The sequence below is a fragment of the Nerophis lumbriciformis genome, linkage group LG29, assembly GCF_033978685.3.
Source record: "Nerophis lumbriciformis linkage group LG29, RoL_Nlum_v2.1, whole genome shotgun sequence".
Lineage (NCBI taxonomy): Eukaryota > Metazoa > Chordata > Actinopteri > Syngnathiformes > Syngnathidae > Nerophis > Nerophis lumbriciformis.
The window spans coordinates 29,910,001-29,924,133 of NC_084576.2; the positions used below are offsets into that span (position 1 = coordinate 29,910,001).

At 42.3% G+C, this 14,133-nt stretch overlaps 1 protein-coding gene across 4 annotated transcripts in view; it reads right to left on the reverse strand.

The window, feature by feature from the left end:
* Positions 1–14,133, reverse strand: part of wnk1a (WNK lysine deficient protein kinase 1a) — a 109,234-nt gene that overhangs the window by 26,816 nt on the left and 68,285 nt on the right. For 3 of the 4 annotated variants that reach the window (XM_061924541.2, XM_061924539.2, XM_061924540.1), the window contains exons 12-16: positions 11,036–11,071; positions 10,552–10,689; positions 3,339–3,415; positions 3,102–3,264; positions 2,896–3,012 (exon numbers count right to left, since the gene is read on the reverse strand). In XM_061924541.2, the coding sequence (XP_061780525.1) occupies positions 2,896–3,012; positions 3,102–3,264; positions 3,339–3,415; positions 10,552–10,689; positions 11,036–11,071 (531 nt within the window). The remainder of the gene's footprint in view (positions 1–2,895; positions 3,013–3,101; positions 3,265–3,338; positions 3,416–10,551; positions 10,690–11,035; positions 11,072–14,133) is intronic. The other variant, XM_061924542.2, reaches the window with a different exon arrangement.

A 14,133-nucleotide genomic window follows, 5' to 3' on the forward strand; every position in this document is an offset into this window, starting at 1 on the left:
GGTTACATGTCCCTTTCAATCAATCAATCAATCAATCAATGCTTACTTATATAGCCCTAAATCACGAGTGTCTCAAAGGGCTGCACAAGTCACAACAAACTTTTGAGTGTTGTATTTATCATAAGCGTGTACTGTCACGACCTGTCACAATCACACCGTGACTTACTGTATTTGGAGTTTTTTGCTGTTTTCCTGTATGTAATGTTTTAGTTCTTGTCTTGTGCTCCTATTTTGGTGGCCTTTTCTCTTTTTTTGGTATTTTCCTGTAGCAGTTTCATGTCTTCCTTTGAGTGATATTTCCCGCATCTTCTTTGTTTTAGCAATCAAGAATATTTCAGTTGTTTTTATCATTCTTTGTGGGGACATTGTTGGTTGTCATGTCTTGTTTGGATGTACATTGTTGACTCCGTCTTTGCTCCACAGTAAGTCTTTGCTGTCGTCCAGCATTCTGTTTTTGTTTACTTAGTAGCCAGTTCAGTTTTAGTTTCGTTCTGCATAGCCTTCCCTAAGCTTCAATGCCTTTTCTTAGGGGCACTCACCTTTTGTGTATTTTTGGTTTAAGCATTAGACACTTTTGTACCTTCACACTGCCTCCCCGTGTTTCCGACATCTACAAAGCCATTAGCTACCTGCTGCCACCTACTGATATGGAAGAGTATTTGGCAAGTTTCACAGCAATAAGGCACTTTTTTCTCTTTTTTTGGTATTTTCCTGTAGCAGTTTCATGTCTTCCTTAGAGTGATATTTCCCGCATCTACTTTGTTTTAGCAATCAAGAATATTTCGGTTGTTTTTATCATTCTTTGTGGGGACATTGTTGGTTGTCATGTCATGTTTGGATGTACATTGTGGACGCCGTCTTTGCTCCACAGTAAGTCTTTGCTGTCGTCCAGCATTCTGTTTTTGTTTACTTAGTAGCCAGTTCAGTTTTAGTTTCGTTCTGCATAGCCTTCCCTAAGCTTCAATGCCTTTTCTTAGGGGCACTCACCTTTGCCGGCAGTAAGTCGGACACGTTTCCAGTGAGGGTTGGACTCCGCCAAGGCTGCCCTTTGTCACCGATTCTGTTCATAACTTTTATGGACAGAATTTCTAGACGCAGTCAAGGCGTTGAGGGGATCTGGTTTGGTGGCTGCAGGACTAGGTCTCTGCTTTTTGCAGATGATGTGGTCCTGATGGCTTCATCTGGCCAGGATCTTCAGCTCTCACTGGATCGGTTCGCAGCAGAGTGTGAAGCGACTGGGATGAGAATCAGCACCTCCAAGTCCGAGTCCATGGTTCTCGCCCGGAAAAGGGTGGAGTGCCATCTCCGGGTTGGGGAGGAGATCTTGCCCCAAGTGGAGGAGTTCAAGTACCTCGGAGTCTTGTTCACGAGTGAGGGAAGAGTGGATCGTGAGATCGACAGGCGGATCGGTGCGGCGTCTTCAGTAATGCGGACGCTGTATCGATCCGTTGTGGTGAAGAAGGAGCTGAGCCGGAAGGCAAAGCTCTCAATTAACTGGTCGATCTACGTTCCCATCCTCACCTATGGTCATGAGCTTTGGGTTATGACCGAAAGGACAAGATCACGGGTACAAGCGGCCCAAATTAGTTTCCTCCGCCGGGTGGCGGGGCTCTCCCTTAGAGATAGGGTGAGAAGCTCTGCCATCCGGGGGGAGCTCAAAGTAAAGCCGCTGCTCCTCCACATTGAGAGGAGCCAGATGAGGTGGTTCGGGCATCTGGTCAGGATGCCACCCGAACGCCTCCCTAGGGAGGTGTTTAGGGCACGTCCGACCGGTAGGAGGCCGCGGGGAAGACCCAGGACACGTTGGGAAGACTATGTCTCCCGGCTGGCCTGGGAACGCCTCGGGGTCCCACAGGAAGAGCTGGACGAAGTGGCTGGGGAGAGGGAAGTCTGGGCTTCCCTGCTTAGGCTGCTGCCCCCGCGACCCGACTTCGGATAAGCGGAAGAAGATGGATGGATGGATGGATGGATGGATGGATGGCACTCACCTTTTGTGTATTTTGGGTTTAAGCATTAGACACTTTTGTACCTTCATACTGCCTGCCGCTGTTTCTGAAATCTACAAAGCCATTAGCTACCTGCTGCTACCTACTGATATGGAAGAGTATTTGGCAAGTTTCACTGCAATAAGGCGCTTTTGGTAGCTAAAAATTGAGCTGTTTGGCCACAATATCCAGCAATATGTTTGGAGGAGAAAAGGTCAGGCCTTTAATCCCAGGAACACCATGCTCACCGTCAAGCATGGGGGTGGTAGTATTAGTCTCTGAGCCTGTTTTGCTGCCAATGGAACTGGTGCTTTAAATGGGACAATGAAAAAGGAGGATTACCTCCAAATTCTTCAGGACAAGCTAAAATCATCAGCCCGGAGATTGGGTCTTGGGCGCAGTTGGGTGTTCCAACAGGACAATGACCCCAAACACACGTCAAAAGTGGTAAAGGAATTGAGGTTTTGGAATGGCCTTCCCAAAGTCCTGAGTTAAATGTGTGGACAATGCTGAAGAAACAAGTCCATGTCAGTAAACCAACAACTTTAGCTGAACTGCACCAATTTTGTCAAGAGGAGTGGTCAAAAATTCAAGCAGAAGCTTGTGAATGGCTACCAAAAGTGCCTTATTGCAGGTAAACTTGCCAAGGGACAAGCAAATATTAACATTGCTGTATGTATAATTTTGACCCAGCACATTTTCAGTAGACCCATAATAAATTCAAAAAAGAAGCAAACTTCATGAATGTTTTTTGTGACCAACAAGTATGTGCTCCAATCACTCTATCACAAAAAAATAAGAGTTGTAGAAATGATTGGAAACTCAAGACAGCCATGACATGATGTTCTTTACAAGTGTATGTACACTTTTGACCACGACTGTAGCTTCTCTTAGGAAAAAAAAGAATCACCATTATCTGTGCAATCTCCTCTGGATTGTCGCCATCCAGGTCAAATCTAAATGTCACCATTTTCCTGTTGTGCGTTTCCAGCTGGCATTCTGCTACTCGGTCTCCAGCGTTAGAGATCTGCAAAAATGAAAAGAGTTCTAAGGTCAGAAGGTCTTGCAAAAACAAGTTTGAATACATATCAAGGGGGGAAAATGTGAGATCCCTACACTGAGAACGTTAAGTTTGGCCTTGGCACACTTGTCGTGACGAGAGCGGCTGCGGACGGACCGCCGTTGGTGCCGCTTCAGGGAACGGCCCTCGTGGCGGCCTCCCGACGTAGAGCTGCCCTCGTTGCCGTCGCTCAGGCCCGACGCTGCATCTGACAGGCAGCTGGAAGAGAAATATCCCAGAAGTTGCTTGCGTTGCTGAAAAAAAAAGTGAATTTAAATGAAGCTCTTGCTCACCTTTCTACAGATGGAGGCACGAGAGAAGAGGACGCTGCTGGCTGCTCAACAGTTGACTGAGGAAGACTCGTAGAAGTCTGAAACAAAGCACCTTTTTATTTTAATATTATGTCATTGATTTTAGCTTTCATTAAACCTTCATGTTCTGTATTGCCTTATGTTTTTATTGTTGCCATCGTTTTATATACCAAAGTAGATGGGTTCGGTTCAGTTTTCTCTGCATTGAGGATTTCAAACTCTATTCACTTACCATAAATGATCAGCTTTAAAAGCCAGCTAGATGAGTGCAGATGACTTTACAGGAATTTATATATTAACACAATGGCTGCTCTCTGCTTTGGTAGACATTCATATACAAAACACAAAAGCAGTGAAGTTGGCACGTTGTGTTACGGTAAATAAAAACAGAATACAATATTTTGCAAATCCTTTTCAACTTATAATCAATTGAATAGGCTGCAAAGACAAGATATTTAATGTTCCAACGGAGAACCTTCATTTTTTTTTGCAAATAATCATTAACTTAGAATTTAATGGCAGCAACACATTGCAAAAAAGTTGTCACAGGGGCATTTTTACCACTGTGTTACATGGCCTTTCCTTTTAACAACACTCAGTAAAGGTTTGGGAACTGAGGCGACACATTTTTGAAGTGGAATTCTTCCCCATTCTTGCTTGATGTACAGCTTACCGTATTTTCCGCACTATTAGCCGCACCTAAAAACCACAAATTTACTCAAAAGCTGACAGTGCGGCTTATAACCCGGTGCGCTTTATATATGGATTAATATTAAGATTCATTTTCATAAAGTTTCGGTCTCGCAACTACGGTAAACAGCCGCCATCTTTTTTCCACGTAGAAGAGGAAGTGCTTCTTCTTCTACGCAAGCAACCGCCAAGGTAAGCACCCGCCCCCATAGAAGAGGAAGCGCTTCTTCTTCTACTGTAAGCAACCACCCGCCCCGGTAGAAGAAGAAGAAGCGCGCGGATATTACGTTTCATTTCCTTTGTGTGTTTACATCTGTAAAGACCACAAAATGGCTCCTACTAAGCGACAGGGATCCGGTTCATGAAAAGACGCAATCTCTCCATCCGCACACGGACTACTATTTCACAGCAACTGCCTAAAGACTTTCAAGAAAAGCTGGCTACTTTCCGTGCATATTGTAAAAACAAGATAGCTGAAAAAAAGATCCGGCCAGAGAACATTATCAACATGGATGAGGTTCCACTGACTTTTGATATTCCTGTGAACCGCACTGTGGATACAACGGGAGCACGTACGGTGAATATTCGCACCACAGGGAATGAGAAGTCATCCTTCACTGTGGTTCTAGCTTGCCATGCTAATGGCCAGAAACTTCCACCCATGGTGATATTCAAAAGGAAGACCTTGCCAAAAGAGACCTTTCCAGCCGGCGTCATCATAAAAGCTAACTCGAAGGGATGGATGGATGAAGAAAAGATGAGCGAGTGGTTAAGGTAAGTTTACGCGAAGAGGCCGGGTGGCTTTTTTCACGCAGCTCCGTCCATGTTGATATACGACTCCATGCGCGCCCACATCACGCTGGTTTTTAATATATTATTAAAGTTTGACTGACCTATTTGACTGTTTTTTTGACATTCCTTTAGCGCAGTTAGATGCGGCTTATAACACGGGGCGGCTTATAGGTGGACAAAGTTTTGAAATATGCCGTTCATTGAAGGCGCGGCTTATAACCTAGGGCGGCTTATGGTGCGGAAAATACGGTAAGTTGTTCAACAGTCTCCCTTCTCATATTTTAGGCTTCATAATGCACTACACATTTTCAATGGGAGACAGGTCTGGACTACAGGCGGGCCAGTCTAGTACCTGCATATGTTGTAACACGTGGCTTGGCATTGCCTTGCTAAAATAAGCAGGGGCGTCCATGATAACGTTGCTTGGATGGCAACATACGTTGCTCCAAAAGCTGTATGTACCTTTCAGCATTAATGGTGCCTTCACAGATGTGTAAGTTACCCATGCCTTGGCCACTAATCAGGCATGTGATTTGACCACAATGAAAAAGACTGAAAAAATTTCCGGGGGTCTGCGGGACGAAGGCCCCCAGCCAGGTCCAGGTGGGGGGGACAAGGGGGGGCGACGCCCCCCGAAGCTCCTGGTTTTTCACCAAAAAATTAACAAAGACAGCACCATTTGAAGAAAATATTTTAGTGTTTAAAGACATGAAAACATCATTAATAGAACATACCTTGCTTCAAGTTGTTTCATATGTTTTTGGCGTTTCGCATGTACTTCCAAAGCCTTGAAACCTCGTGATCCATAGTCAATATTATCATGACACCACGTGCACAAAACCTTTCCGGGACGATCGATTTTCCGAATAAAATCACCGAACAAAGTCGTAACTTCCTTCTTCCCAACAGTATCAGTGATTTCCCTTTCCATCCAGTCCCATCGAAACTTATTTTTGACATGTTTATCAATTTCTTTTACTCGTAAAGCGTCCTTTCTCTCGAGAACCGACATCGTTTACATATGGAAAATGGCGGTAATAACCATTATGAATGATGACGTTATTAACGTCATCATTCATAACAGATGTCCTGATTGGTCACAAGGAACATATCGACCAATCAACTACGGCGTAATATAAACTACGTCTCGAATCTTGATTTAGGGTCGGAAAAAAAACGGAAAAACAGGAGATAATAATTTTTTCCCCCCCGAGATTAAAAAAGACGGAATTCCGACTTTAGACGGAAAAGTCACATGCCTGACTAATACACCCCCATACCGTCATAGATGCTGGCTTTTGAACTTTGCCCCTAGAACAGTCCGGATGGTTCTTTTCCTCTTTGGTCCGGAGGACACGATGTCCACAGTTTCCAAAAACAATTTGAAATGTGGACTTGTCAGACCACGGAACACTTTTCCACTTTTGTATCAGTCTATCTTAGATGAGCTCGGGCCCAGCGAAGTCGGCGACGTTTCTGGGTGTTGTTGATAAATGGCTTTGGCTTTGCATAGTAGAGTTTTAACTTGCACTTACAGATGTAGCAACCAACTGCAGTTACTGACAGTGGTTTTCTGAAGTGTTCCTGAGCCCATGTGGTGATTTCCTTTACACACTGATGTCGTTTTTTGATGCAGGGATCGAAGGTCCGTAATATCATCGCTTACGTGTAGTGATTTCTCCAGATTTTCTGAACCCTTTGATGATATTACGGAGCGTAGATGGTGAAATCCCTGAATTCCTTTCAATAGCTGGTTGAGAAATGTTGTTCTTAAACAATTTGCTCAGGCATTTGTTGACAAAGTGGTGACCCTCGCCCCGTCCTTGTTTGTGAATGACTGAGCATTTCATGGAATCTACTTTTATACCCAATCATGGCACCCACCTGTTCCCAATTAGCCTGTTCACCTGTGGGATGTTCCAAATAAGTGTTTGATGAGCATTCCTCAACTTTCTCAGTCTTTTTTGCCACTTGTGCCAGCTTTTTTGAAACATGTTGCAGGCATCAAATTCCAAATGAGCTAATATTTGTAAAAAAATAAAGTTTTCCAGTTCGAACGTTAAGTATCTTGTCTTTGCAGTCTATTCAATTGAATATAGGTTGAAAAGGATTTGCAAATCAGTGTATTCTATTTTTATTTACACAACGTGCCAACTTCACTGGTTTTGGGGTTTTTAAATGTATTACTCAACATTGATAGACTAGTAGCAAACACAGAAAGGTTCACACACCAACACACAATCACTGCAAATGATGTGCTGTGTACCTGCAGTGCAGAGAGGCAAGAAGCCTGATAGAGGAAGAATAGGTGCTCTGCGTTGGGTGGAGGAGACAGGATGAAAGAATTTGGACTACTGGCCCAAGACTTTAATAAGTCATGCAGGAAGTGAGGAGCATGCAAAAAAAAATGTAAACAAAGAAAAAAAGATGGTGAAGAGGAGAGTAATGGAAATGATAATGAAGTACCGTATTTTCCCGACTGTAAGAGGCGACTTTTCCCCTACACTTTGAACCCTGTGGCCTTGAAAATAGTGCGGCTTATTTCTGGATTGTCCTTCACCAACAGCCATAATGTTTTGTATTTAAACAATAGTTTTCTTAAAAACACTGAGACACTGAAAAGGTGTTATTGTTTGTGCTACAGCGCCATCTTATGGACAAGTTCGCTCACTGCAGGTGCTGCGAGTTGAACGTCCACAGTATTTCCTTCTGTTTAGTGCCTTGAACCGGAGGTACAAGAGCCGTTCCGTCAACTAATCGTCCATAGCCATTTCTACTCCTATGCTTTCTTCATTCATCGCTCCAAGCAAGGTTTCTAAGTTTGTAAGTTACAATTAGAGATGTCCGATAATAACTCTTAATTACCGATTCCGATATCAACCGATACCGATATATACAGTCGTGGAATTAACACATTATTATGCCTAATTTTGTTGTGATGCCCCGCTGGATGCATTAAACAATGTAACAAGGTTTTCCAAAATAAATCAACTCAAGTTATGGAAAAAAAAGTGCCAACATGGCACTGCCATATTTATTATTGAAGTCACAAAGTGCTTTTTTTTTTTAACATGCCTCAAAACAGCAGCTTGGAATTTGGGACATGCTCTCCCTGAGAGAGCATGCGGAGGTTGAGGTGGGCGGGGGTAGGGGGTAGCGGGGGGTGTATATTGTTAGTTAGTGCTGCAAGGGGTTCTGGGTATTTGTTCTGTTGTGTTACGGTGCGGATGTTCTCCCGAAATGTGTTTGCCATTCTTGTTTGGTGTGGGTTCCCAGTGTGGCGCATATTTGTAACAGTGTTAAAGTTGTTTATACGGCCACCCTCAGTCTGACCTGTATGGCTGTTGACCAAGTATGCATTGAATTCACTTGTGTGTGTGAAAAGCCGTAGATATTATGTGATTGGGCCGGCACGCAAAAGGCAGTGCCTTTAAGGCACGCCCCCAATATTGTTGTCTGTGTGGAAATTCTTGAGAAATTCGAGAGAATGGTTGCCCCGGGAGATTTTCGGGAGGGGCACTGAAATTCGGGAGTCTCCCGGGAAAATCGGGAGGGTTGGCAAGTATGACTGGGAGACGCAATTGCTCTGTACTTCTCCCTACGTCCGTGTTCCAGTCCGTACAGCGGCGTTTTAAAAAGTCATACATTTTACTTTTTGAAACCGATACCGATAATTTCCGATATTACATTTTAAAGCATTTATCGGCCGACAATATCGGCAGTCCGATATTATCGGACATCTCTAGTTACTATATACCTAAAACAATTTATACTTACTAAACCGTTATAAATGTTCGATAGTAGTGTTTTCATGCACATTTATATGCGCTGTTATAATGTAATCAAACTAGCATCGTTAGCATTAGCTAACATGGCAATACGTTTACAAGTGTCTGTGTTGGTATTATTAACTTACAGTGGCATTCTTTTAAGTTTCACAAATTCCTCAGTACATCCACCAAAACGTCACCGTGGAGTTGTTGAGTATGTTTAGCTGGCCCATGAACATGACTTCTGTTTTGTCTGTTCAGCCATTTTACTGCAGTGTTACAATTAAGGTACGTAAATAAATATACCTGCCAACTTTTGAAATCAGAAAAACCTAGTAGCCAGGGTCCAAGGGCCGCAGGCCCCGGTAGGTCCAGGACAAAGTCCTGGTGGAGGGTTCAGGGCTTCGCCCCCCGACGCAAAATGATTATTAGCATTCAGACAGGTTAAAATGTTGCTAAAATCATCACTTTTCTATCAGTCACAGTGACTTTTCAAAACAAAAATATTACAGCAAAAATCATATGGGTTGATTGGCATGTTTATTCTGTAAGCTAACTTCAATAGTTTGAAATTATTTTGACAGTTAATGCCAGTTATCCTGTCAACCTTTCACAAGACTTCAATTTGTTAATTGAAAGTATAAACAGTATAAACACTTTTTACAGTAAACAAATGGTAAAACAGTACTAAACAATTCCATAAAAAAAAAAAATTGGTGTCATTAACTTTCTGTCCAAGCTTGTATAATCTACTGCCTTGTTCAATTGTAAAAAATATTCTGTGCCTAAAATTCACATTTCTATCACAATTATCATACTGTAAACATGGTAAGCTAACTTCATTAAAATTAATAGTCCTGTCAATAGCATGGAATTACAATTCAAATGTAGTTTTTTTGTAAGCCTTTCAAAAGAATTCAAAAGATGAAAAATGAATGAAAATTAATTTAAGCCATCAGACACTTGAAAAGTGGCACATCACATCTCTAATGTAATCATTTGAACTTTTCAACAGAAATAGCACTGCAAAAATATTAAGGACATACTTCTGTATTTTGGTAGTTATGCTGTCAACATTTAACAAGATTTCTTCAACTTGGACTTGAAAGCATAAATAGTATAAACACTTTTAACAGTATGTCGTGCTGTGAAATACAGCCGACAGGATTGCGCACCAAACACGAAGCAAGGCCAGAGCGCATGCATATGGTGCAGGAGAACAAAGGACTTCTTTCATTTAAGGTTTGTGATAAACCATCAAACTCATTCGTTAAAAGGACTCTATAGTAATATAAAGCGAATTTTTCTAGACATTATCATGCAAGAAAAGTTTATTTTTGGGACCGCGATCACCGCGTAATGATTTTTAAAGGTTGCATTACAAACATTTAACTGTCCCATGTGATCAGCCAGTGCGATTGGAAATCCATGCTCAATTATTGCCTCCGTAAATAAAACTTCGGCATTTATCACATCCAAAGAATCTGTTTGGGCGACGAAAAACGTTGAAAGTTTTCCACTTGTATCGCTAGCAACGGCATTAGACTTGTGTTTTTTTGTCCCAACGTGGTCTTTTACATCGCTAATTCCTCCGTGTCCAATCGAAAAATCTTGTCTGCACAAGGTGCAAAATTTTTTTTTTTTAATTAATGAAAAACCGTATTTTTTATCACTGCAACCGTAACCCGGAATAGGTTGATGAAAACCGTACGTATTACGGGAAAACCGGAGTAGTTGGCAGGTATGAATAAACATTTACAAAATCTTTCTGTGTAAATAACTCATTTCACAACCTAATCTGCGGCTTATCGTCCGGTGCAAAAAAATATATGGAAACACTGAACTTTAGTGGGTGCGGCAAATATACCGGAAAATACGATGTAAGAAATTAATGTTGAAAGGTTAGTGGAATGAAGGAATGTGTGTTTGTAGGAGAAGCTCACCTGCAACGGGTGGGTTCCAGCTTGGACCTGTGGGAGAGACGTGCTTTGATGGCCAATGTGGTTCTCTGGCTGCTGCTGCTGTGCTGGAGGAGGGGACGACTGAGAGGATGGGGGTATCATGCCCTGCTGGGTGGGAACCTGTGAGAACCAACAATATTTGCAATGCATCAGAAAGACACAACAACCAGCACTCATTCACTGCAGTATTTCCGAGAAAATGTGGGTCCTCATTGTAGGCTTTACACCTTGAAGCCACATTTATTGTACTTACCTGTTAGTTAGCATAGGTACCGGTAAACATTTTAAATATAAGTCTGAAAATTCAACACATATAGAAGATTCCCATGTACACCCACAGTTACCTGTCTGTGGCACTTTTATATGAAGGCCTATATATTTAAAGCTAAAAAAAAAAGGGACCAAACAGCTGTTAAATAAAATTACTCACAAAAACCGAGGAAGAAAAATGGGACATTTGATCTACCTTAGGGGGAAGTGATGCTTGGTAGTATACTCCATACTATAAGAAACAAAACATAAAGACAGGGTAAGACTGGGAACGTTGAAAATGAAGGGGGGAAAATGGGATTTGGAACCTTCTGCTGCTTGAACGAGGGGTGGAACGGTTCACAGAATCCACGGTTCTGACCTCATTACAGTTGTCGGTTTGGTTCAGTGTACCTCGTTTGAGTCACACATCAAGAGTGTTACTAACACGGCCTTCTTTCATCTCCGTAATATCGCTAAAATTTGTTCCATTTTGTCCACTATGGACGCTGAGATCATTATTCATGCGTTCGTTACGTCTCGTCTCCATTACTGTAACGTATTATTTTCAGGTCTCCCTATGTCTAGCATTAAAAGATTACAGTTGGTACAAAAGGCGGCTGCTAGACTTTTGACAAGAACAAGAAAGTTTGATCACATTACGCCTATACTGTATATACCTTTATACATATATACCTATATATATACCTATACTGGCTCACCTGCACTGGCTTCCTGTGCACTTAAGATGTGACTTTAAGGTTTTACTACTTACGTATAAAATACTACATCCATATGTCCCGGCAAGAAATCTGCGTTCAAAGAACTCCGGCTTATTAGTGATTCCCAGAGCCCAAAAAAAGTCTGCGGGCTATAGAGCGTTTTCTATTCGGGCTCCAGCACTATGGAATGCCCTCCCGGTAACAGTTAAGAGATGCTACCTCAGTAGAAGCATTTAAGTCCCATCTTAAAACTCATTTGTATACTCTAGCCTTTAAATAGACCCCCTTTTTAGACCAGTTGATCTGCCGTTTCTTTTCTTTTCTGCTCTGCTCTGCCCCCCTCTCCCTTGTGGAAGTGGGGGCACAGGTCCGGTGGCCATGGATGAAGTGCTGGCTGTCCAGAGTCGGGACCCGGGGTGGACCGCTCGCCTGTGCATCGGTTGGGGACATCTCTGCGCTGCTGACCCGTCTCCACTCGGGATGGTCTCCTGCTGGCCCCACTATGGACTGGACTCTCACTATTATGTTAGATCCACTATGGACTGGACTCTCACTATTATGTTAGATCCACTATGGACTGGACTCTCACTATTATGTTAGATCCACTATGGACTGGACTCTCACACTATTATGTTAGATCCACTATGGACTGGACTCTCACACTATTATGTTAGATCCACCATGGACTGGACTCTCACACTATTATGTTAGATCCACTATGGACTGGACTCTCACACTATTATGTTAGATCCACTATGGACTGGACTCTCACACTATTATGTTAGATCCACTATGGACTGGACTCTCACACTATTATGTTAGATCCACTATGGACTGGACTCTCACACTATTATGTAAGATCCACTATGGACTGGACTCTCACACTATTATGTTAGATCCACTATGGACTGGACTCTCACACTATTATGTTAGATCCACTATGGACTGGACTCTCACACTATTATGTTAGATCCACCATGGACTGGACTCTCACACTATTATGTTAGATCCACCATGGACTGGACTCTCACACTATTATGTTAGATCCACTATGGACTGGACTCTCACACTATTATGTTAGATCCACCATGGACTGGACTCTCACACTATTATGTTAGATCCACTATGGACTGGACTCTCACACTATTATGTTAGATCCACTATGGACTGGACTCTCACTATTATGTTAGATCCACTATGGACTGGACTCTCACACTATTATGTTAGATCCACCATGGACTGGACTCTCACACTATTATGTTAGATCCACTATGGACTGGACTCTCACACTATTATGTTAGATCCACTATGGACTGGACTCTCACACTATTATGTTAGATCCACTATGGAGTGGACTCTCACACTATTATGTTAGATCCACTATGGACTGGACTCTCACACTATTATGTTAGATCCACTATGGACTGGACTCTCACACTATTATGTTAGATCCACCATGGACTGGACTCTCACACTATTATGTTAGATCCACTATGGACTGGACTCTCACACTATTATGTTAGATTCACTATGGACTGGACTCTCACACTTTTATGTTAGATCCACTATGGACTGGACTCTCACACTATTATGTTAGATCCACTATGGACTGGACTCTCACACTATTATGTTAGATCCACTATGGACTGGACTCTCACTATTATGTTAAATCCACTATGAACTGGACTCTCACACTATTATGTTAGATCCACTATGGACTGGACTCTCACACTATTATGTTAGATCCACAATGGACTGGACTCTCACTATTATGTTAGATCCACTATGGACTGGACTCTCACACTATTATGTTAGATCCACCATGGACTGGACTCTCACACTATTATGTTAGATCCACTATGGACTGGACTCTCACACTATTATGTTAGATCCACTATGGACTGCACTCTCACACTATTATGTTAGATACACTATGGACTGGACTCTCACACTATTATGTTAGATCCACCATGGACTGGACTCTCACACTATTATGTTAGATCCACCATGGACTGGACTCTCACACTATTATGTTAGATCCACTATGGACTGGACTCTCACACTATTATGTTAGATCCACTATGGACTGGACTGTCACACTATTATGTTAGATCCACTATGAACTGGACTCTCACTATTATGTTAGATCCACTATGGACTGGACTCTCACTATTATGTTAGATCCACTATGGACTGGACTCTCACACTATTATGTTAGATCCACTATGGACTGGACTTTCACAATATTATGCTAGACCCACTGGACGTCCATTGCATCCGGTCTCCCCTAGAAGTCAGGGGGTGGGGGGTCCCTCTCCAAGGTTTCTCATTGTCATTCTCATTGACATCCCACTGGGTTGAGTTTTTCCTTGCCCTTATGTGGGATCTGAACCGAGGATGTCGTTGTGGCTTGACACTTGTGATTTAGGGCTATATAAATAAACATTGATTGATTGTTCTTATTAAAACCCCGTAGCACCATAAATCCCAATAATCGACTACCGGTAATAACATTTAGCTTTTGTGGTTCTTACAAAAATATCTTCTGTACATAAACTTAAAAATGGCTCCAAGAGTGCTGACCCTTGAATTA